At 36.6% G+C, this 24,054-nt stretch overlaps 2 protein-coding genes across 2 annotated transcripts; both read right to left on the bottom strand.

The window, feature by feature from the left end:
• Window positions 1–1,517: 1,517 nt before the first annotated feature.
• Window positions 1,518–8,111, bottom strand: rbpja (recombination signal binding protein for immunoglobulin kappa J region a). Its single transcript, XM_079813627.1, has 11 exons — window positions 8,078–8,111; window positions 7,238–7,276; window positions 7,038–7,133; window positions 5,467–5,632; window positions 5,195–5,369; window positions 4,972–5,109; window positions 4,480–4,592; window positions 4,162–4,302; window positions 3,763–3,918; window positions 3,503–3,606; window positions 1,518–2,179 (listed from the first exon to the last, which is right to left on the bottom strand). Exons 1-11 carry the CDS (start codon window positions 8,095–8,097, stop codon window positions 1,843–1,845), a joined length of 1,485 nt encoding a protein of 494 aa, XP_079669753.1. The 5' UTR covers window positions 8,098–8,111; the 3' UTR covers window positions 1,518–1,842.
• A 7,014-nt stretch (window positions 8,112–15,125) lies between these two features.
• On the bottom strand, window positions 15,126–23,863 carry slc34a2a (solute carrier family 34 member 2a). The gene is made up of 13 exons (XM_079812512.1): window positions 23,365–23,863; window positions 21,904–21,967; window positions 21,703–21,813; window positions 21,221–21,349; window positions 20,063–20,206; window positions 18,916–19,027; window positions 18,257–18,452; window positions 17,929–18,024; window positions 17,722–17,809; window positions 17,435–17,602; window positions 17,167–17,283; window positions 16,410–16,534; window positions 15,126–16,328 (listed from the first exon to the last, which is right to left on the bottom strand). The coding sequence occupies exons 2-13, from the start codon at window positions 21,962–21,964 to the stop codon at window positions 15,774–15,776; spliced, it is 1,902 nt and encodes a 633-aa protein (XP_079668638.1). The 5' UTR covers window positions 21,965–21,967; window positions 23,365–23,863; the 3' UTR covers window positions 15,126–15,773.
• Between the last annotated feature and the right edge of the window lie 191 nt (window positions 23,864–24,054).

Genomic DNA, 24,054 nt, shown 5'->3' with positions numbered 1-24,054 from the left:
TTCATAATTCAAAACATATGAAAGATAGGATAAGATCCTGTTTTCTGTACCCTACAAACCAAACATCTTCACGCAGCAATGCGATAAGTGCTTTTTACAGCTTGACACCGATATGCTAGTTGACTACGAGCAAAGACAAAACTAATCAATTAGTGAGGTTGACTAGTTTATCTAGATGTTTAGTACAACCATACACGTTTAAATATCCATTTGAGCATCCCAGTATGAGTGTTGTTTTTAACTAAATGCCACATTTAGTTAAAAAGTGGTTAACTACATATATTTAAAGCAATTTGTTCCGGTTGTGCTCCATCTAGCCGTTCTCAAACACAAGAGCCCACCTTATGTAAACTCCTAAGAAAAAACGTCTGACCAGGGTAAGGTGAACGAGAGACCAACCTAATTGCAAGGCTTCTATAAGACCAATTAGTCAACTAGTCAGGCAAACCACTAATTGGTTGGTGCTGAAAATAAGTCATTTCGCACATGCCTATCTAGATGCACAGAGAATCCAAACTTTCCTAGACAAAAAGCCTACGTGTAGCTGTACTTGCAGAATCTCCGCAATCCCTTCTCTATATGGTTTAACCACATGACAACAAAGCAGCAATTTTCCTACACACTGATTTTAGTATGATACTATCAATAATCATGACACTGAAAGCATGAATGATATGCAAACGAGACCGGTACAGTCCTTCCCTACCACAGGATTTGAATAAACCAATTCATTAGAAATCGCTGACCCCCCCAAACAAAGCAACAAAAGGATTCTGTGCGCTTATTTTCAACTAAAGGTAATCCATTTGGTGTGGGATATATTCATGTTGGCAGTTTTAACATCTATAGCCAAAGAAAAAGGGCCAGATCAATGGCTATGCGCATCTGATGAGTACGATGTGGGCACGTAAGGCCTACCAGCAAAGTCAGTTAAAGCTTTTGTGTTAAAGACATCATATGAGAAAAGTTTAACAAAGCAGAAGAGTCACCTTCTCCCAAATACGCAAATAATGGCATCAATATTACACCTCGGTTTAGTGGAGAGAAAAAAAAAATAAAAGAATGGGGAAAAGACTAATATACATGACAAAAATATTACAAAAGAGACAAGGGTCTGGTGAAACTCCAGAAGACTTAAGGCATTTGCCAAGACGAGTAAAGGCAGCTATGAGTTCAGGCTTTCAAAACACATGAATCTCTTCCTTCTGAGCCCAAATGCTCACAAGAAATATACAAAACTATTTGGTAACAAAAGTTTACTATATGTTATAAAACTTAAAAAGGTGAAAAATGTACCTTAGCTAAAGCTTATAAAATTATATATATCAATAAAAATAATAATAATAATAATAATAATATTCCTTGGTCCGTAAAAACTATATTACTATGATAACTTTTCTTCCAAGCCTGGCGAAACAGTGCATTAAGCCCTTTAGTAGAAAACATCTCGCAAAGCCATATCCGTCCCGCACTTACTTAGAAAAGGCTTTGTTTTTTTGCCTGGTTTTTTTTGTTTTCATGTAAGGCTAATGCAATGATCCTGTGGCATCTTGATCCACAGCACACATCACTTCTGTTGCCACTTCCTCTCTGACATGAGGAAACAGATTGAAAAAGAACCGCAACAAAGAGAGAGAAAAGAAAAGAGATGCCTTCATTTGTTTTGTCCAGTCTTTGTGTGAAGTCTTGTCTCTCTTTTGCTTCTCTCTACGTGGCACCATTATCCGTTTTTGTGATCAATATCCCATGAATCTTTGCAGGAAGTCTACGAACTGACGAATCACCATCACTCACAAAAGGTTCACTTACTCACACACGCAAACGCGCACCAAGATTCCCAGGTTAGGAGACAGACATAGCTGAGGAAGAGGAAGATGAAGACACGCTCCCTGCTGCTGCGTATCCCGCCTGGCTGTCGACAGCTGATTGCAGCAGTAGGCTGGAGGATGAAGATGGTGAGGTGGAGGAGTTGCTGTTGGCCCGCAGTATGGCTCCCGCAGCGCTGCAGTGAGGACGTGGTCCCGGCTCTGGCGTGTAGGTAAATGTCAAAGCCGTGGAGTAGATGATGCCGTCATTACGGACCAATGTCACAGGAACCTGCACTGGCTGCCGGACCCAACGCCATCCCTCACGGAACGCAGAGATGTCAGGAACCACGCAGAGCACACTTTCGCCACACCTGCAGGAAATGGGACATGTACGTAAGAATTACTCACAATTATGTACTGAATATTCTCAATAAATTTGCAACGTTTTTTCTGCTAATATACATTATGCAGTCTCACAAGAAAACAACGGAAGATATATAAATCACAGGGTGTGTGCAAAGTTTTCAAAATCAAATGATACAAGAATAATGTGTTTAAAGAAAGAGGTCTTCGCTTAGCTTCGAATAGAAGTTCCAAATATGTGAGTAAATCCCAACGCTGCCTAAATTGCTGAGAGCGGCATTTAGATGAATATGTAAATATGTGCTGCATGCTTTCCTTTCAATAACAAAAACAACTAAAATGACAGCAGTGAGAAAACAGCAGTTAAGAGAGCATCTGATTTCAGCGAAGTGTATATGTTTGCACAAGCTCTGCAATTCGGCACTCCAGTAAAGTCACGTTACATTTATTTATATAGCACTTTATACAATGAAAAGCAGTTTTTCACAAATAAAAATGTCAGTGTCTCTCCAGTGTGTTTATATTTTTTACTGGCGGATGTCTGACCTCGACGGACTGAACAGAAGAAATGAACCAGAGAAGATTTTCACGCCAAAGAAAGCAGAGTCTCAGAGCACACCTACCTATTACGTAATTGACTCAAACCAATTCAAAAGGTGTTTAACAGCCAGAGTGAACTTTTCCAGAAAGCTTTGGCAAGCTGTTTCGAACACCAATCAAGTTTCAAGTACATTTAATTTATAAAGCACATTTAAAAACAGTCACTATACTGACCAAAGTGCTGTACAAAGCATCTAAATACAAACCCTAAATATACACACTTAAGATATTTACAAAAAACAAAATCAATACGCCAGAGAAAACAAATACGTTTTTAAAAGAGACTTAAAAATTGTCAGGGAAGGTGCCACTCCGATCTCTCAGGGCAGGTTGTTCCATATCCGTGGCCCAACCACACAAAAAAAAACACTCAATCTCCTCTACGTTTGGGTCGTGAGTGTGGGACTAGGAAGGAGGTTTCAGTCACTTGATCAAGCTTCGTTTTGGCCTGATTTTGTTCAAAATGATGTCACACCAGTTTATTCTTTAATTTTGCTTGAAGTATATTTGGGCTTTTAGTCTTTCCTTCCTTATTTTAGAGCAGCCCAAATATAAGCTACAATAGTTTATGTTTTAACTGCAATGTACTTTTGTATAAAATAAAAAAAGCCAATAATTGTATGCATACTAGTACTAATACTAATCTTCCTATTACACCTCAAGGACAGCATGAATCCAACCCATTTATGGCAGTCCTGATTTAACTGTAAATATTGGTGTGTTGGTTTCACCTGTACATAGTGTCTGCCTCCACATCTCCAAACCAGACTCTGAGGTTAGGTGTGAAGTTCTGTCCTGTCAGTTCCAGCATGGCAACATCTCCTCCTCCATTCAGCTACAACATTCAGGGTTACAGATAATATGACATGCCCTTTTTAATATAAAACAATTGTAATGTAACATAGCCGTTGACGTTATGTGCTGATATTATAAAAGCGTCTGGAATTGCTCACAGCACCTTTAAAGCCTTGATTGTGACTATGTGCATTACCTGTAAGCTCTCAACAACAGGCACGGGTGTGACAGGTGAAGGTACAGGGCCCATGCCCTCATAGAAAGTGTATTCTGCTTTGTCTGTGCTGATGATTGTCCATGACGCCCCATCGTTGATCATTTCTTTGTTTGTTTCTTTGGGACAGGGTGTGGCCTGAGAGTAGTTCAGTGTTAAGAGAAGAATATTTTAATTGTTTACCATTAAAAAAGATTATAGAGTAAGAGGGAAAAGTAAGTTTTATTTTAATTGCAATTCTAACAGAGATGTAATGTTTTCATCAATTATAGTGCATTATTTCACATCTATGTGGCAAAAACTTAAGCAAGTCTAAAAAGATTTGGTTAAATATTTTAAAACTGTATTGATCTAATAAACTTTCTGTACCAATGGACTGACCTGGAACTGAATTATCCTTTCCTGTGACAGGCAGAGGTACATCCTCTCTGTATCTTTAAGGTAGAAGGCACATTTATGTAGTTGGGACACAGGATCGTCGGCATCCATTAGCGCTGTCTGCTTGTCCACTTTACGGATAATCTACACACAAACATGCAACATTTCACTTGCAATGTACACGGCATTACACAAACGTATATGACACCAACTCAGAGTGACAACTATATACATCATTCCATGATTGAACAGGACATACTTTCTTAGCCCAGCCCTTTTAATCATCAATGATCATGAACGTTAAAGTGGATAATCGCTTACCAGTCGGGGTAGAGCCATGCCTGTCACAGAGCACACCAGCTTCACCGTCTGACCGTAATGGATGTAGCCATCTCTGACTGTAAACTCTTCTCCCTCTGACTCATCATCATCCACTGAAATTAAAAATTACACATTATTACCAATTCATAATTAACAAACAAGAAAAACTGCAGATTCAAAAATTAAGACAGATAGATAACTTTCACTCATTCTTTTACGAGATGTAATGAACCAGACTCCATGTCAAGCCTTGTTGCCATTTTCAATATAGTATATTGTGTTTAATAGACACATGGGTAGCACTTTATTTAACAGTCCTGTTCCACATGTACATACTATGAACTGTAATTATAATAACTGGGTAATAACTAGGTACTAACCCTGAAATTACCCCTAAACCCCTGTAGTTCGCTTGTATTGCCCACTACTTTCTTAGGTAAGTAAACATACTGTAAAATAAAGTACAACCGACACATGTGGTGAATGACTCACATAGATGAATGTAGAAGGCTCCCCACTGTTGTGAACTAGCATGGAAGTTTCCCCCTTCCACGTGAAGGTACCGCGTACTGACAGTCTGAGACCGCAAGCGGTTAAAGAGAGCCACCTTCGTCCCAGAAGCTATGCACACTGAGACATTTTTAAAAGTGAGCTGAGCAAAAATGATGGACAAATCTTCTCATTTAGTGACAAATGAGAAATTCTTTTGACTCACGGTCTGCATTCTTCAGTGATTGCTTCTTTTTGGAAGGTTTGGAGATGACCTTGATTCGTTTGCTGAGGAAGACACCGATATCCGCGCTATTCCCATAGAACATTTTCACTGACAGCATGAAGTGCTTACGTTTGTCAGAGTCAGAAATGTATAACGTTTTTGCTGTGCAAAAATTCTGCAGGGGCAAAACACAAGGATAATGACGAGAGGATGAAGTTATTTTTAAGAGCAGTTACAATATATGTGTTGCCATAATAAAATCCATAATGCACCTTGCCCTCCAAGTTGAGCTGCTGCATTTCTTGTTCACTGTTTCCAATGCCGATGAAGGCACAAGGCTGAGACTCTTGCTCCGAGCAGCCCTCTCTTTCCATCTGCTCCTTCTTTTTCTTCCAGCCACAACCCATCAGGTACACACATGGTGGAGGACAGAAGAATCTAAGAGTTCAAGAGAATTTGAACTGATTAAAAGAACAATTTAATTTGATTTTACAATTCACTCTGATTTTACATAACTCTAACTACCTTCATTTACATGTATTGTGCAGACGCTATGCATTAACTGGACCTGACCATAACTTAATTTACTACATACAATAATTTACTGTTTTTGCAACTCCATTAACATCTCTACTGGGGTCTATGTCAAGTCACCATGAAATCAAAAATTACAATTCTTTTTTTTTATGGAATATCGCAGTATTTACTATAAATATTTATCATAATTTGATTTAAATTCATGTTAATGCCAGGTGTAAAAAGTGATTGTGATGGCTTAAAGCAGGGGTCTCCAAACTCGGTCCTGGAGGGCCACTGTCCTGCAGAGGTTAGCTCCAACCCCAAATAAACACACCTGAACAAGCTAATCAGTGTCTTATTAGGGCCTAGCAAGACACTGGTTAGCTGGTTCAGGTGTGTTTATTTGGGGTTGGAGCTAAACTCTGCAGGACAGTGGCCCTCCAGTACCGAGTTGGCTTAGCCAGAGACCCCTGGCTTAAAATGACCCAAATTCACCCAAAAAGGAAAATTCTATCATAAATTACTCACCCTTATGTCATTCCAATCCCGTAAAACCTTTGTTCATCTTCAGAACACAAATGAAGATGTTTTTGATGAAATCCGAGAACTCTCTGACCCCTCTATAGACAGCAATTTAACACTTTCAAGGCCCAGAAAGGTAGTAAAAACATCGTTAAAATCGTTGATGTGACCAGTGGTTCAACCTTTATTTCATGAAGTGACGAGGATACTTTTTGTGCGCAAAAAACAAACAAAAATTACGACTTTATTCAACAATTTCTAAACATCTGTGTCAGTCTTCTACGCTGTTGACGTAGTTAATGCAATCCAGCGCTTCCAAGGTTACGTCAGCACGCTGGCTTACCATTGGCCGATGCTGTTCACGTGAGCAACCCTACGCATGCGTGTGATGCTGACGCAGGAGCTGACCAATGTAAAGTGCGTAGGAGACTGACACAGACACCAGAAATTGTTGAATAAAATCGTTATTTTTGTCTGTGCACAAAAAGTACATGGACTATCTTAACAATGTCTTTACTACCTTTCTGGACCATGAAAGTGTTAATTACATTGCTGTCTATAGAGGAGTCGGAGAGCACTCGGATTTCATCAAAAATATCTTAATTTGTGTTCCGAAGATGAACGAAGGACTTACGGGTTTGGAATGACATGCGGGTGAGTAATAAATGACAGAATTTTCATTCAAAAGAGGAGCATTTTGATGAATGAATAACAAAGACTAAACTGGAATATTGGGCACTGATTAATCACTCACAATAAGACGAGGAATGTGTATAACCTTCATGTTTAAATCACCACTCACCTTTTTTCATTGCCGTACGATTTCTGCGCGACTTTCGCATGCAGTATGAGCACTGTCTGATCTCCTCTCTCCTTCAAATAGTTGCGCATCGCCTCTCTGCAAAATCACACAATAAAAAAACAATAGAGAAGTTTATTTAAGCTGTAGTTTCCTAATATGCATTTGATAAACTTTACACATGGACTTCTCAGTGCATTTACCTTGTTAAACGCTTTGGCTGAGGGAGCTCCCCAAACTTCCTACAAGACAAAATACAACACAGTCAAGACACAATTCAAGCATCATTATTTACACTAGCAAATAATAACAATAATACTGCCACAGCCTAAGGATCTGCCTACCTAGACAGCATTCTGTGGCAGGATAAACAAGTTTAAACGTGCATAAGATGGCATATTCTGCTGTCTATTTAGATAGCTCACTAGGTTTTGAGAGACAGACAAAATAAAAATAAAAGTGAAAAGAAACACTAGCATTTTACATAGCAGTGTAACTTTTTAAGCGAAAACTACTTGAACTGAAAAGTCTGGTATTAAACAAAGAGAAAATGTTTGAATCCCCCAAGTCTCAGTTGTGGACTCACTAGACTGGCTAACATCTGCTAACCTGCTCTCTCTCTCTCTCTCTCTCTCTCTCTCTCTCTCTCTCTCTCTCTCTCTCGTACACCAACTCACAAGTTGGCTCAAAATTAATACATGTATTTTTAAGCTTAAAGTATGATAAAGTACAAAAACACACAGTCAATACAACCTTACTCTCGTTACATTTAAATATTAGCTCTTCGTAGCATTCAGTGTTTACGGAAAACTGCTGGAAATCTATCAGCTAACTAAAAGCTAAGCGGCTAACTGAATAAAAGAGACCATCGTTGAAAACCTCAAAAATCAGACAAAAGTACGCCGAAACGGGGAACCAGCGCAGAAACACGCGGCCAGGGTCGTAGATAAATAAACCAAAGCAAGTTATCATGACTAAACAGACAAAACTTATTTTAGCTGTGACTTTTCCATGCCCCGTCCGTTAATAATTTCGCTGCTTACCCTGTCACAACAGGCGCCATCTTCACCAACTCTCTCTAATAACGCCAACAATCGCGAGATTTCCCCAACAGACTGCATTTAGACGAGGGGGGAGGGGCACTGTGAGAAATAATGCAGGAAGGTGGGGGGTGGCACAGGCGTGGGAAAGTTCTGAAGTCACGCGAGAATTCCCGGTCGCTTATTATTGAAGCCTATGAGAGAGAGTATCTTGTCATCGCGAGAGTAAGTTGCGGACGGCTGCCAGCCAAACGCGTGTGAAAGTTCTCACGATGGGAAGACAGACCGCACCTTTTAAGCGCGGGCCGTGAGAAAAAGATTTCTGGAAGGAAGGAAGCCCGGGGACTGGGGCACCGACACCAGGAAATAGTGATCTGACGTGCAGCTGTTAAAAAAGAAGGTTGTTATTAAAAATAAGAGTGGAATAGTTTAGGAATAGTTAACTGCATACGTTCCAGTAATCATTATGAACGCACTTCTAAATTACAAACCTACACATTATATGTGGTGTAATAAATACAACTAATCTACCACTGAACTGTTTTCATATCACAAGATGGCAGTATTGCTTCACTGTGTGAATGCTGTGTTAAAACGAGCATAAGTTGATGGCTGAGAAAAAAATAGACATCATGTTTGAACAACAGGACAAAATATTCCCAATAGGCCACACAATAAAAGTACCAGAAGTAGGTTCATATTTAAGTGGCTTTAATCTGTAATATTATACACACTCACAAAATTAACTAAATAATAAAAATTGTTTTATAAAATTCCATTTGACTAAACCCCCTTTCATTACTTAAATTATGTTTCATAGTGACAATTTTGTGTCTCTGAATGTCTCCTCAGTGGCAGAGTGGCACTTTTCAACTCAAAACAACAAAATTTAGCTAAATATTAAAAATGTTGTGTTTACTACCAATAGCATGGTTTGTAATCAAAAGGTTGCTAGTTTGATCTACACAAGGAGAATCCATGATCACCACTGATCCCTTGAACAAGGCACTTCACCTCAGAGTTCAAAAGTCTTTGGGTAACATTTCAATTATGACTGAAGCTACATAATTGTGTGGACATTATATTTGAAGAAAATCTGACATTTTGTGGTCATACATAGACATTTATTAAAAAATGTAAACAATTTGAATATATTATACAGAAATATACTTAATCAAAATTTGATCAAGGAAATATCAATGCCACTACCTGGTACCAGTATGTGTCATTTATAGGAATACAGTTCAGAGAACCGGCCCTTATTAGCGTTATGGAGGCATTTAACCCTCAAGTTGTGAAATTACTAATTACACTCAAAGATCAAAGGTTTAAGGACAGATAGTTCAGGTTTATTCTAGGCACATGATCTCTTGGATCATTTGACATTAAGATTACCTGCTTACCTAATTATTATCTTCTAACCTATTATCTTATTTCTCAGTGTGAACTATCTCAACAGTATTTTAGATATGGACAGTAGCATCTTTAAATTGTACTAATTTTACCATAATAACAGTGAAAATACTAATTTATGGTTGAAGATTAGATTAATTATCGACTGATTATTCAGATAAATATATATTTTTTAAATAATATTTAAAAATAAAATAAAATAATGCACACACACACGCACACATATATATACTACCGGTCAGAAGTTTGGAATCATTAAGGTTTTTAAAATATTTTAAAGAAGATTCTTCTGCTCACCAAGGCTGCATTTATTTGATTCAAAATACAGCAAAAACATCATTATATTGAAATATTTTTTACAATTTAAAATACCTTTTTTCTATTTGAATATATTTTAAAAAGCAATTTATTTCTGTGATTCAAAGCTGAATTTTCATTATCATTACTCCAGTCTTTAGAGTCACATGATCCTTCAGAAATCATTCTAATATGCCGATTTGCTGCTCACGAAACATTTATGATTATTATCAATGTTGAAAACAGTTGTGTACACTTTTTTCAGGATTATTGAATTAATTGAAAGTTCAAAAGAACAGCATTTATCTGAAATATAAAGCTTTTGCAACATTAAAAATGTCTATACTGTCACTTGATCAATTTAATGCATCCTTGCTGAATAAATGTATTCATTTCTTTAAGTTATTTCTCAAAAAAATAAAAAAAATAATTCTTACAGACCTAAAACTTTTGAACTGTAGTACAATGTTATTAAAGCTTTCTATTTCAGATAAATACTGTTCTTTGGAACTTTCTATTCATTAAATAATCTTGAAAAAAATTGTACACAACTGTTTTCAACATTGATAATAATCATAAATGTTTCTTGAGCAGCAAATCATCATATTAGAATGATTTCTGAAGGATCATGTGACACTGAAGACTGGAGTAATGATGCTGAAAATTCAGCTTTGCATCACAGGAATAAATGACAATTTAAAATATATTCAAATAGAAAACAGGTATTTTACATTTGTACATATTTCACAGTATTACAGCTTTTTTTGTTGTTGTTGTATTTTTAATAACATAAATGCAGCCTTAGTGAGCAGAAGAGACTTCTTTAAAAACATTAACAAATCTTACCGTTCACAAACTTTTGAGTATCCATATGCGTCATTCTGTGATTGTATAATGCTGGCGGCAATTCAGATTCAAAAAGATTTCAAATGTTTTAAGGAATAATATCTTAATTTAATAATCTTAATTAATAATCATGGTGTCACTGAAGGTTCCCAATGAGTACAAGTGAACAAGCAGCAACAAGAATTGCTGAGCTCGAAATCTCATATATTACTAATTGTCTTTAAAGGCTTTAACCTCAGGTTACTCTCAGGGAGGCCTTGCACTTGTTCTTGTATAAGTCTTTTTAGGTATTAGTCAACAAATTGGCTATTTATCAAATGTTGAGGTCAATCAGGATATTAGCACTGTTTGTTATAGTAGGTTGAATACTGTTAGATTAAAAGTAAATAGACTGAAACAAAACGTGATTGTTGTTTTTTTAAATTCTGGATCAAGTAAATTAATATTAAGAATACTATATGAAAAGAATATTTAAATTGAAAGCAAGATTTTAAAATGTTTAATCAACAGTCAATTTAAATGAGATGAGTCAATGCCAAGAAGTTATAATATTTAATCATTAGTGAACTTTTATTATTGAGGAAAGCACAAATGACACAGCAGGGTTCGTACTAAGTAATCTCTATAAATATTGCTGATAGACACCACTGCAGGATAACATGTCCAACCATAAAGATAATATGGCCAAAAAGGGCAAAGCAGTTCTCCCTCACCTAGCATCTTCATTCTTCTCTTTTCTTTACTCCAGTTATTATCAATTTATTCCCGACTTTAACAACCACCTTCACCTTATACAATTTCATTTCTTTTTGAAGAAGGTCCTTAAATAGCAGTGCGCCATAAACAAGTTGATAGAGGATGAAACAGGTAATAGACAAAGCTTGAGTTAATGGCCTCAAATCCACCCACTGGCCATAAAAATTCTGATACATCATGTGTTTGTCCGATAACATGCAAGAGCAGGGGGGATGCGACTGATAATAGGGCTCAGAGAAGAAGAATCATTAACTATGATACAGGAAGAGATAATATTGAGGGGAATGTTTTATTGCACAAATCACAAGGGGTGACAAGGACAATATCACTTGCTGAGGTTAAAAAAAGATATTTCTTTTATAGACCCAGAAAACACATCTGATCAATTTTAATCAATTAACTTTAATTGATTCAACTTGCTCCCCACTCACTGGTGAAAGAAACCCTAAAATCTGTGCCCAAAACATATTCAATTAAATTATGTTACATCCATAAGGTTATAAGAGTGGTTTGCTATTATAATTATATAATTCTGAAATATAAAAAAGGTTGAGACTACACATGTAGTAGAAGAGGAGACATGTATTATCCACCTTTACATTTAATTTTCATGTGAAAGAAAAACTTTTTTTTTAACCAGGGTTGGGCAGAATACTGAAAACCATTTACAGATGAAAAGTTCCCAAAGCAGAATTATGTTTTCCAGCTGGCAGCACATAAAACTTGCTTTCAAGAGGTGCTATAATGCTAACGTGCAGTTCATTATATCAGATGTCGATTCAGTAACCACTGTCATTTTGGTTTTAGGTTTGTCAAGCTTTCCTCCAGAGGACTAGTTACAGAAAGCTACCAAGAAAAAGGAACCCAGCAGTTTGCTTCCTGCGCCTTCGTCGAGGTGATCGCACTGTAGATGATTACATGGCGTGATTTTGTGAACTCTGTTACCAGGTTGACTTTAATTACACTGCACTCAAAGACATTGTTCATTTTGGTTTAACAGAAGAGATATCACGTTGAATGCTACTTCGTACCCCTCACTGGACTCTGGAATTATGGATGAGGAACCCTGCAATTCTGCAGTACCCACCACGCCAGAGTTTCCAGAAACATGGCCGCCACGCCAGAGCCAAGTCACGTCATGGCCACCACTCCAGAGCCCCGGTTCAAGTCTCCCCTAGACATTTTTTGGAGAGGGACTATGGTACCCAAGTTCCGGCAGATGAGTAGCTTGGTACAGCTTTGAACTCACTTAACATTGCACTCCCAAGTCCGGTGGTCCCTGAGTTGTTGCCACTGCCATCTCCAGTGGTCTGATGCTCTGCTATGGCCTCTGGATATCTGGTGGTCTTCTGCTTTGCTGAGAAGGTCTGTTCCTCCACCAGCTCCACCCTGCCGGTTCCCATCTGGCTCTACCACTGCTGGTTCTACCAAGGCCACCTGATCCACCATGGCTTTGTCCAGTCCCTGCATTGCTCCATGGCCCAGGTTCATTGGTACTCTACAACCCGAGTCTGCCGTTGCCCCACAGTCCAGGTCCACCATTGCTCTATGTCAAAAAATGCACCACGATCCTCTGTTCCATGGTCCAGGCCACACTGTAAAAAATGATTGTGATTTTAACGGTATTTTACTGTAAAAATGCTACGGTGAAAAACAGTTAATTGTTTAACAGAAATCCGTACTATATACGGTGAATAACTGTAATAGATCTAACCTTACATTTCATTTCATTTTACAGTAAAATACCGTTAAATGTACAGTTTTTGGAAGTGAAAAAGAACAAGTCATTGTGTAATTTACAGTGAAAAACCCGTAAATTGACATTCCCAGAATTCCCAGCGTGACACTTCACATTTGATGTATTTTCATTGCAATAACTGTTTCTTCTTTGTTATTTCTAATCAGTTATGTACATTTGGGTTTTATGTTATATCTGATGTTGTCAAATTAATGTTTATTGCATTTTTTAAATTTAAGTTTTATCATGATGGTGTTTAGTGTTTGTGTGAATGACACTGAGCACCTTCTATATATTAGTATTGTTTTCTTAAAAGCTGCTTGTGATTAGCTTTGATTCATCACGTGATTCTCATCACCACTGTAATTGGTGGTTGTCCGTATATATCAAAGGTACATAACAGATATTAGTATTTCAATAGGTTGGTAATTTAACATTATTTCAGTTAATGAAATATGTTTTTTTTTACCGTAAATAGTTTACAGTGTAAAAATAATCATTACAATATAAACCTTTAAATTATATGGTTTTGAACTGTAAAAGAAAACATTTTTAAACCGTAATTATTACATTATAAACCTTTAAATTATATGGTGCTGTCCCTAAAAACCTAAAACGTTACTGCCATATTTTTTACGGTAAAGTTCTGGCAACCACAGCTGCCGTTTTTTTACCGTATATTTTAAGGGGATTTTTTTTACGGTGTGCCGTATTTTTTACGGTAAAGTTCTGGCAACCACAGCTGCTGGTTTTGTACCGTAAATTTTACGGGGATATTTTACAGTGCAGGAACCCTGCTTCATGGCCTAGGTCCACTATTGCTCCACTGCCCAGGTCTGCCATTGCCCCACGGTCCAGGTCCACCGCTATGCCACGATCCAGCTCCAGTTGTTCTTTACGAGCCTGGCCCTCCATCCCGCCCCCAAGACCGCCTCTGCTCCTCCACCCTGGACTCTTTGTATATATTTTGGGTGTTTGTGCTATTAGGATGTCTGGAGAAAGCCTTTTTGAGGGGTGAATATGTAATGTTTTTTTGGGGGTTTTGTTGGTGTTCATGTCTTTTATTTAATTTTCATAGTCATGTTTCCTGCTTCCTGTTTGCCATGTGTTTTCCTTGTTCCTCATGTTAGCCTGCCAATTTGTTTGTGAATTAGACCACACTGGTTTCATAGTATGTTTCTGACTCACTAAAAAGAACCGTTATGCAGTCTAAAAAAATTTTTTATGTTTTTTTTATTGGCAATGATAGTACCATTAATAACCTTTAATGTCCATGGAAACTTTCCATTGCACAAATGTTGTTTTTTTAGATTGTTAAAATGTTCTTCACACTTGCATGGTTCTTTCAAGAACTGTTCACTGAAAGGTTCTTTGGGGAACCAAAAATGATTCATCTGCTGCATTGCTGTGAAAAAACCCTTTTGGAACTGGCTGTTTTTTGGCTATGGTTATGTCTGTTTTTGTGAACGAGAGAGCAAGAGAACAAGTATTCAGCGTGAGAATGTGTCGTTTTTAGAAAAAGATACTCAATTGATTGATAATATTTTTTTCACATATACATTACTTTGTGATCAATAAACGAGAGAAGAAACCCTAGGAGGGATGAATACAGTTAATTTTTGGATTCTGAATACTTAATGTCATGACATGGCAGGTATTATACATTGTAAAAGTGTGAATTTGCAGTATTTTCCTAGCTACTTTCACAGAAATCTTTACAGTAATGACAACATACATCGACTTCAAAGTAAACACGAGCAGGAATTTTTTTTTATGTACACTTAAAAAAATGTAGTGAGGTTTGCAGTATATTCCTTCCATCTAATTATCATACTTTTACAGTGGGTTTTTACAATAGTAGTTCTAAAGTTCATCACAATTAAATTACAATATATAAATTTACTTCAATGTGAACAGGAGCAGGAAATGACAAAGACATTGTCCTGTAGAATCAAAATGATTATCTCTGTCAACAATAACAACATTAATTCCTCCTTGTTTATAAAATATTATATATTTTTGTAATGTACAGTAAAATATAGACATTATGATCAGACTTAAAAGTAAATCGTACTCTCTGCATGTAACTCAGTGCAAGTTGTGATTTGTGACTGTTATGAATACAATAATTTATGAATTCAAGTAATTACGTTTTAATGTCATAAAATCATGGCAATATTTTACAGTATACAAAGGCCCATGTTAAATAAAGTTGACATAAATAAAAGGAGAACAGTAAAATTGAGTAAAATAATGCACAGAACAGAGTTGAACTCTCAAAACGGATTTTTACATTAGACATTGTTTGTATGATAGCTGGCATTTAGTTCCAACTAGAGGTATTAAAAAAAAGTATGCATTTTATGTTGACACAAGTAAAAGAACAATCACAAAATCTCACAGTGTAACATAAGATTGTATATTTAACAATAACATTTACAATTTCCTGTACAAAATAGCATCTTTGTATAAAAATGTCAAAATAAGAAGTAAAATAAATGTAAGACTTTTAAAATAAATGGTGAAATTAAATATACTGGTTTTCTCTTTATTCTTGCTGTTAAGTCCACTGATATCATATAACCTACTCTCAACTCCAAGTGTTAAGTTGGATATGTTTAGTAATAACCCATAATGCTCTGTTAAACTCTATAAAGAGGATGCCCTGAGGATTTCACAATTGTCTGATGTTTTCTTGGCCTCCTTGATCTCATCAGTCATTGTCGGATTATCATACATCTCTATTCCATTAGCCATAATTTCATGTTTTCCCTTCTCTTCATCTTCTTCCGTTACATTGCAGCACTTGCAGCAACAGCAGCAGCGAGCGGCCATTATGATAACCACTCTATCCCATGGTTCAAGAGAGTGGGCCCATAGGGGGAGGAAGTCCCAAGACCGCAGAGCGGAAGGAAGCCACTGAGGTTTGTGCTTCTGTAGTATATTAATAATGATAGCGAAGATCAGAACAGCCACTATGGGAACAAGAACCCCCACAAGGACCTGCCAACCAGCCAAGGAAAGGCCGAAGACAAACAGAGGTAAGGCAAAGAAGCACATGATGATGTAAAAGCCTGAAAACCAACGGTACTGGGCTGTTACTCCACCAAGAGCCTTTGCCATTCGAATGGGGAAACGCGTGAAAGGGATTGGGTACCACAGCAAAATCCCGGAGAGGTTGAAGAAGAGATGAACCAAGGCGATCTAATGGAGAAAATAGTTACACCATGAAGTTATGGACTGGGTTTATGAGTGATTGTGAATATATTTGCATGTCATGCTAACCTGTAATGAGTTTTCAAGTGTTTCCCCTGGACTAGCCATGGCGGCTAATATAGCAGTAGTAGTTGTTCCAATATTGGATCCCAGGTAAAGAGGATATACCCTTTCAATTTTTATAACACCAATCCCTAAAAAAAAACACACACACAAACACAAGTGTGACTTTATACACGCATGTCAACTTCCAACTGCTATGCTTTACTAGTTTGGGTTGTTAGATAGTAAAATAGGCTCAAATGTTCTTAAAAAAAAGTTATTTCCCATTCATTTGCAGCAAGATAAGTAAAACAAAAAGAGGTAATACAGAACAGAACAAACATACTGTCTTAAAGCCAAAAAGGATTGCATTGTTTAAGCTTATTCACCCTAATTTCAAACCATTATGACAAACCTTTAGGACATTTGCAGCATAAAAGCTTCCAACTAAAAACAGCTCATATGACTTATATATTCACCGTCTGAAGGCATATGAAATACTATTGTAAGAGGAGCAGACTAAAATTTAAGTTCTCCTTGGCAAATTCATGCCAAAATCATGAACATGAATGAACCATTCTTGTGAATCATTCTCCCAAATCTTTTCATTGAATCAGTAGATTCACAGATTTACTAAATGATTCGTTCACCAATTGAACTGATTCAGTCAGGTATGGGTGAGTAAACAATGCCAAACTTTGAACCTCTACAACATTGCATCACTGAAAAAATGGATTATGATACCTTAATAAAACACTAATAATAGATACATGGTTGTACTGACCAACAAGAGGAGTTATAGCGGAGGTAAAGACAGAACTGCTCTGGACAATAAAGGTCATTCCTGCTCCAACCAGAATTGCAATGTATCCAGTCAGCCACGCAAATGGAAATGGAAAATCTGTGCATACAAACAATAAATAAATAAATAACACTCACAATATAATGTAGCGTAGTACATTTAAAAAATATCAGGGTTTTTTTGGCTTATTTTAACAGGGGTTCACTTCTAAATCTGCTCTCTGGTTCTAATGTATCTCAAATATGCTGACCAGTGTTCATTATCTTCTTGATGACAACAGCAACCTGGCCCTTGAGCATCGAGTTGAGCAGTTTCACAATCAAAATGAGGCAAGTGCACAGGACAATCAGAGAACAAGCCAGTAGAATCAGACCCACCACCAGGTCAGAAAGGGTTGTGTTCACAAAGATGTGATCGCCTGTTTGAATAGAGAGAGACCACAGATGAGTGAGAGTGTCTGCTTGTTTCTGTATAGTGCAGAATGTTTTTGAATTATTGAGCAACATCAATGAAAACGGGTGTCAATTTGAAACTCACATTTTTTTATGTTTGTAATTTCTGTAACATTTTTCAATTCCAAACAAAGATAATCAGTGCAATTTGCTGCTGTCACATTCTGGAGCGTCTAGAGAAGCACATAACATCAATTATCAGAAATATCAGAAAACCCCAGTATTTTATCAAAATATAATAGCGCTTTTTTTTTTCTTCCATCTGGCATGTTGCATCGGTTCGAAAAATTACCGTGTTTGAGGCTGTCTGGCACCAAACCTTGATGAGGGATTTGTTTTTGGCTTCAGGGTCTCCAATGGCGATGCCGCTTATCACAGACTCATCCAGCTAAAAAATTTTTTTAAAACATTAATTATTATAATTATGCTTCTAATCTCCATATTAAAGATGACTATCTATCTGTCTCTTAGTGAACAACAACCCTTGTAACTTTGTACTGTACATAAGGGCAATATAAGTGTGTGCGTGGGGTAATTCACTCTCGTTATTAATGTTAGCTTCTTTCAACATACCGACAGAACTCATACCTACACACACACACACACACACTCATACATACCTGAATGATAGAGTGGGTGAGCGGGTCAGTGATAACATTCAGAAGGGCTGGTGCATTTTCTCCACTCTGGATATTAAATGAACTCACTATGAGGCTTGTGAGCCTCACCAGGTAACCTGAGGCAATTTCCAGTGGCAACAGCACCAGGACAGAAAGCCAGTTAAAGAAATCATGCACGGTGGCTCCCGCAAATGCCCTGGACACAGAAAAGGGTCATATCTCAATTAATCATTAATATATTTTTGTCAATTCTGTCATGATTTAATCACTCAAGTCAATGATCGCAGAATTTTCACTTTTGGGTGAACTGTTCCTTTAAGTGAATCAGTTGCTTCATGTTCTGTTCAGTCATCATGATACAATAAGTCAAGTCACCTTTAGCGCTTTATACAATAGATTGTTTCAAAGCAGATTCACGGTAATAAACAGGCAAATAACAGAATCAATGATGAAAACTTCATCAAATATGGCACAAATTTGAATTCTGCCTGTAAAACAGCTCTAAAAAGACAATAGTGTTGTTATTCAGCTCAGGTCAGTTCAGTGTTGATTCAGTTCAGTTCAATAACTGTGTAAAGTTCATCAATTATGAAGTTCAGTTCAACTATAAGCATCTACGCATTATGAACTTTACATTATTATTATAGCCTTATTCTTACCTGCGGAACATGTTCCTGTCGCCAACTTGTGTCATGGCTACAAAAGTATTTGTGACTGATGTGCCAATGTTGGTCCCCATAATAATAGGAACAGCAGTTGAGACCTCCAGCACTGTTGAAAAGCAGTTTATATTTATTTAAAGTAAATGGGATTTACTTACATCAAGGTAAACGCTGTACACTGTATTATTTAATATAAATTATTAGTAACTTAAATATTTTTAGTAGTGGAAACTTGGCTAGCTTTATCTTCCTAATTCAATAAAGGCTACCTTGCTAATTGGTAACACAATGCTTTGATAGCATTAGCATAGCACTTGCTAAATACAGTACAGCAATAAAACAATATTTAACTCATACTCTATACACGTCACCACAATGGTAAAATAAAAAAACCCAACATAACGGAATTCTTCTAAACTAGCAAAACAAAACATTAAAATGTTAAAATAAATTAAAATAGATACTAAATATCCCACTTAATATTAATCTTGCACAAAAAAAACATTATATAACACCTAATTTATTCTCCCTTTTTAATGTCATGGCAAAGCATGCTGGGAAGTAGAAATCCCTGCCCAGTTTCAGTTAAATTTAAGTTTGTCTAAATTAAAATAAACAACTTTATAAAACATAAAACAATTAAACAATTCAGATTCCTTAATTAAAATGTGTCAGTTTTAGGAACTCAAAAGGAAAAGACAGTTTTAAATACTCATAAAAGTTCATTTAATTTAACCAATTTGTTTCATTTGAGTTGGCTCTATACTCAAACTAATGAATTATTTTGGGTGTTATGGTTTACAGTGATATGAAAATGATTTGATTTGTGTGATTATTTAAGATCTATTATCTAAGTGATGTGATCCATCAAATCTGAAATCCTGATTCAGATCAATTTGATTCAATTCTGTTCAAAAATGCTGTTCATTTTGCATTTATACTCAAGAAGACTCTAAGGTGACAGAAAGGATCTTTTAAAATGTAAATTGTTTCAACTGACAATATGAGGAAAAACTGAAAAACTCCATTCTGAATATGCAATATTATGAAGTTGAAATTAACTTTCATTTCTAAGATTGATTGATTTTTTACATTCCTCATCATTGATGTCACGCCATCAGTGTAAGTATGATTTGATACTCACATCCAGAAGAGACCATGCTGACCACAATAGATGAGGAGGTGCTGGAGCTCTGGACTAGAAGAGTTACCAGCATCCCAATTACCAGGCCTGCCAAAGGGTTTGAGAGCACTTTGTTGTCCTGGAAGATGTCCCCTGCTGCTTTTCCTGAGAAAACACACATCCTTGTTACGAATATTACAAGTTTAATAAGTTTGTAGTCTTCAATAACAGTCCACTTAAAACCAAGATGTTATAGCCTGATGCCATTTTTTTTAGAAAGCCACCCATGTGCTAATTTCAAAGGTCCACCCAAAAATTAAATGTTCTCATTCATTCCAAACCTTTATGACTCTTTCATAAAAGAAGATATTTTGAAGAATGTTGCTTAGCAAACAGTTTTGGTTACCGTTGACCACTAATGTACTTTTTGTACACGCAATGGAAGTCAGTGAGAACCAAATTCTTTGGTTACCAACATATTTTCTTTAAGTCCCACAGAAGAAAGGTTTGGAACGGCTTGAAGGGAGGTATGTCAGAATTTTCATTTTTGGACTATCCCTTTAGAGAACCAAGAAACCAGTGCACTGATGTGAATCTAAATCCATCATATGAAACCTATATACAGCAATAAAGAACATTCTTCACTTAGTTTAAAGGTGCAGTATGTAATATTGACAGCTAGCGGTTGTAATGGGTCTTGCAGTCCAAATTCAAAATACTGGAGAGAGTTGTTTCCTCTCAGACTCGATGTTGCCAGATTTAGGCAACAGGAATGAGCGCAGTTGATAATGGAAGGCGAAGAGACTTACACACTAGAAGTTGATGAGTTGATTTATCTACACCTAAATATGCGCCCATTTATATCGATTTTTAGATGGATGCCGAGGCTTTTTTGGGTCAGGTAGAATATACGTTCTCTGCCCAAGTTTGTTTGCTGGCTTCCATGGCAGCAAAACGCAGTGTTTTCTGCCAACTGGCAACCCAGGGTGTCAAAATAATATTGGGTAAATTGGCAGCAGACGGGATCACAAAGGCCAAAACAAAAACAGACATTCCGACACGGAACGCACATGTGAACTTAGCATGTTTCCTAAATCTGCAAAGCATAATTTTATGATTTAGTACAGTCAAAAAATGACATACAGCACCTTTAAGAACCATTGAAAACTGTAAGTTTACCTCCAACAAGCTGGAAAGCTGAGCTGAGGATGTCCAGTGAGCAAACAAACATGTAGAGCAAACCAAGCAGCCCAATAAATTTTGCTACTATGGTTAGAACTCTCAAGATCTTCCTTTTAGTGTCCAGATCTAGACAATTTACAGACAGAAAAGAGCAAATCAGAAAACACTTGTTAATCATTTATGCCTGACATATGATTTTTCGAAATTTGAATGTTTTTTTATTTTTATTTTTTAATCTAATAAAAACAGTTTGCATATGCGTCTTGTTGAGTATAATATTGAATAATTTTATGACTCCTATAGAAGTGAGAATATAGATATCACACTCGAGAAGGGAAGCAAAATGGGCAAAAATTATGTTGATAGTTTAAAGGCCTTAGCCTTAAAAAAAAGAAAAAAAAAAGCAATAAATATGTATAGGCTATAGTAAAGCTTTTGGTAACTGAAAATCACTGAAAATCACCTAACATTCAGCATACCTTTCCATTTAACCCCTGTGTCCTGCGTTTCAGGCATATCCCAGGGATCATCTTCAATTAGAGCTGCTGTGGAAACAGCAGGGTCCATGGAGAGAGACTTCTTTCGAGGAACTAAGAGAACATGTGATGGAAAGAGATGGAAACTTTTTTCTAAATGGGGTTTGTTTAGATAACTTATGCTCAAATGTTCACTGTTCATACCGCCAAGTGTTTCTGTTGGCTTCCCCTCAGATTCATCCTCTTGCTTTGGTCGTGGTGCCATTGTCTGTGAAACATAAATATCGGTTCTCTCAGTGTTTTATTGATGCCTTTACAGTTTTATGGACTAAATATAATTTGTAATTGCTTGCGGCATCTTCTCTACTGTACACATGTAATGGTAATGTTATCTAAGAATGCCATTTATATAATGCTCACAGTGGTGCTCCAGTCAGGTTCTATAAAGATAACAGGGTGTTTTACTATTATGTTTTATTGGTGTGGAATAAATAACGTGATATGAACGGTAATGTGTCCTATTCATTAGATTTCTATAATTCGGATAAATGATTAATTAAGAATTCTGAATGTCAAAATTCAAGTTTCACATATCAAGGTGTTTTGATTGGTAGGTTGAAGTCAGGTTGGACACTTTTTGCTGATGAGATAACTGGGAAAAAGTGTCCCAGTCAACCTTAATTCACCCTATTTGGTTTTTGTAAGTAAATGGACACAACGCACAGAGCTTCTCATTAATCAGAGCTTCCTCAATTGATCAAACTCACATGGTTTTATATTGATTTCTGTACTGGGCCAAACAATTTCCACACTGGCTTCAGCACTGACAATGAGCAGAATGTGAATGACTACGTGGCTCATCTAGTTGTTTGCTTTATGCAAAAATCAAATGAGTGTTAAAATATGAATGTAAATGGTACAACAGAATTTCATCTTTTGGATGTTGTTGTTTTAAACCAGCTTTAAAAGAATGGTACAACTATTTGGTTGGAATAATAGGAAGTCTTGACTATTTTCCTAGAAAGAATGAAATCCTAAAACAACAGGTGTGAATTTTAAGTCTGTTGACATAATCAATAGTAAGACTTGTATGCTAAAATTCAATGACAATTATTAAGATGATTTGAATTAATAGACAGTTACGCTTTATTTTAAGGTGTCCGTGTTACTGTGTAATTATACATTTAAGTACTGAGTCATATTAAGTAACATGTACTTACTATAGGGTTAAGGTTAGATTTTGGTTTGGTTTAGGGTTAGTTACATGTAATTATGCATCATTTATAGTTATTTCAATAGTAACTACATGTAACAATGAAGTGTTACCAGATAGACTATTTAGATATCATAAAGCATTTATTAAGCTTAGTTAGGGTTCATTTTAACATTTACAAATACAGTAATAAAATCAAATGTTGTATCTGTTCATTTTTGTAATGGAGTTAACATGAACTAACAATGAAAAGTTGTATTTTAATGAACAATTAACTAACATGAAAAAAATATTGTTAGTGTCATTGGTATATAAAGTTCATGTATTAACCAACGTCAACTAATGGAACCTTATTTTAAAGTGTTACCACATATACAGTATATATATTACTTGAAACATTAAACATATCATTTTACTTCAATAAAGGCATTTTCACAGATAAAAACACTCACCTGATGTAGTTTCTCCAACCACTTCCGAATTCCTTCTGTCGTGTGCGTGGTTATGTTCAGCCCACTTCACCTGCCTTTGAGTTCAATACTTGGCTTATCTATAGTCTGAACCGAGTTCCCTCTCTACCTGTCTCACCTGAAACAGTTCACAGGTCGTTTTAGACCTCAGCTGGCAAATTTGTACAGTCTAAACACAAGCACTTGTCTTGAAGGAGACCACTCGACGAGACACACGTGTCCAGGTGATCTGTTTCAGTTCTGCCGTTGTTCAGAGTGGCTCATTCCATTTCCATTTATAGCCCCCCAGCAGATCATTAAGGATTCCCCTGTCCAAGGTTTACCACATCAGTGATAACACTCTGGGCAGGGGAGTCTGTGTGCGTGTGTGTGTGTGTGCGTGTATGTGTGCCTTTCCAGCTATGCACATGGTTCAAAGTGTCCGAGTGTGGCATCAGCTAATGACTATGTGAAGGAATCTGGGTTTTAAATTCAGGGATATGAATGTACACATCAGAAGCCTGTGATGTTAGTACACAATTGTCTCTGTGACAATGTGCCCACACACACACACACACACACACACACACACACACACACGCACGCACGCATGTTGTGTTTTATGGTATGTATATATACCATAAAACTTGAACAAACATAATAAAAATGTTTATATATAACAATAATGAAAGT

Source organism: Gobio gobio, assembly GCF_949357685.1.
Source record: "Gobio gobio genome assembly, chromosome: 3".
Taxonomy (NCBI): domain Eukaryota; kingdom Metazoa; phylum Chordata; class Actinopteri; order Cypriniformes; family Gobionidae; genus Gobio; species Gobio gobio.
The sequence above is the reverse complement of the archived record's forward strand: the minus strand, read 5'-3'. Positions and strand labels throughout refer to the sequence as shown.

Excerpts from the sequence above, each read along its gene's own strand:
- rbpja (XM_079813627.1), bottom strand. The coding sequence starts at position 8,097 with ATGGCGCCTGTTGTGACAGG. Across the intron at positions 5,633-7,037 it reads TCGTACGGCAATGAAAAAAG|ATTCTTCTGTCCTCCACCAT; the intron begins GTGAGTGGTGAT and ends TTGAACTCTTAG. Across the intron at positions 5,370-5,466 it reads AGCTCAACTTGGAGGGCAAG|AATTTTTGCACAGCAAAAAC; the intron begins GTGCATTATGGA and ends TTGCCCCTGCAG.
- slc34a2a (XM_079812512.1), bottom strand. The coding sequence starts at position 21,964 with ATGGCACCACGACCAAAGCAAGAGGATGAATCTGAGGGGAAGCCAACA. Across the intron at positions 21,350-21,702 it reads CACAGGGGTTAAATGGAAAG|ATCTGGACACTAAAAGGAAG; the intron begins GTATGCTGAATG and ends TAAATTGTCTAG. Across the intron at positions 17,284-17,434 it reads CAAGAAGATAATGAACACTG|ATTTTCCATTTCCATTTGCG; the intron begins GTCAGCATATTT and ends TTGTATGCACAG.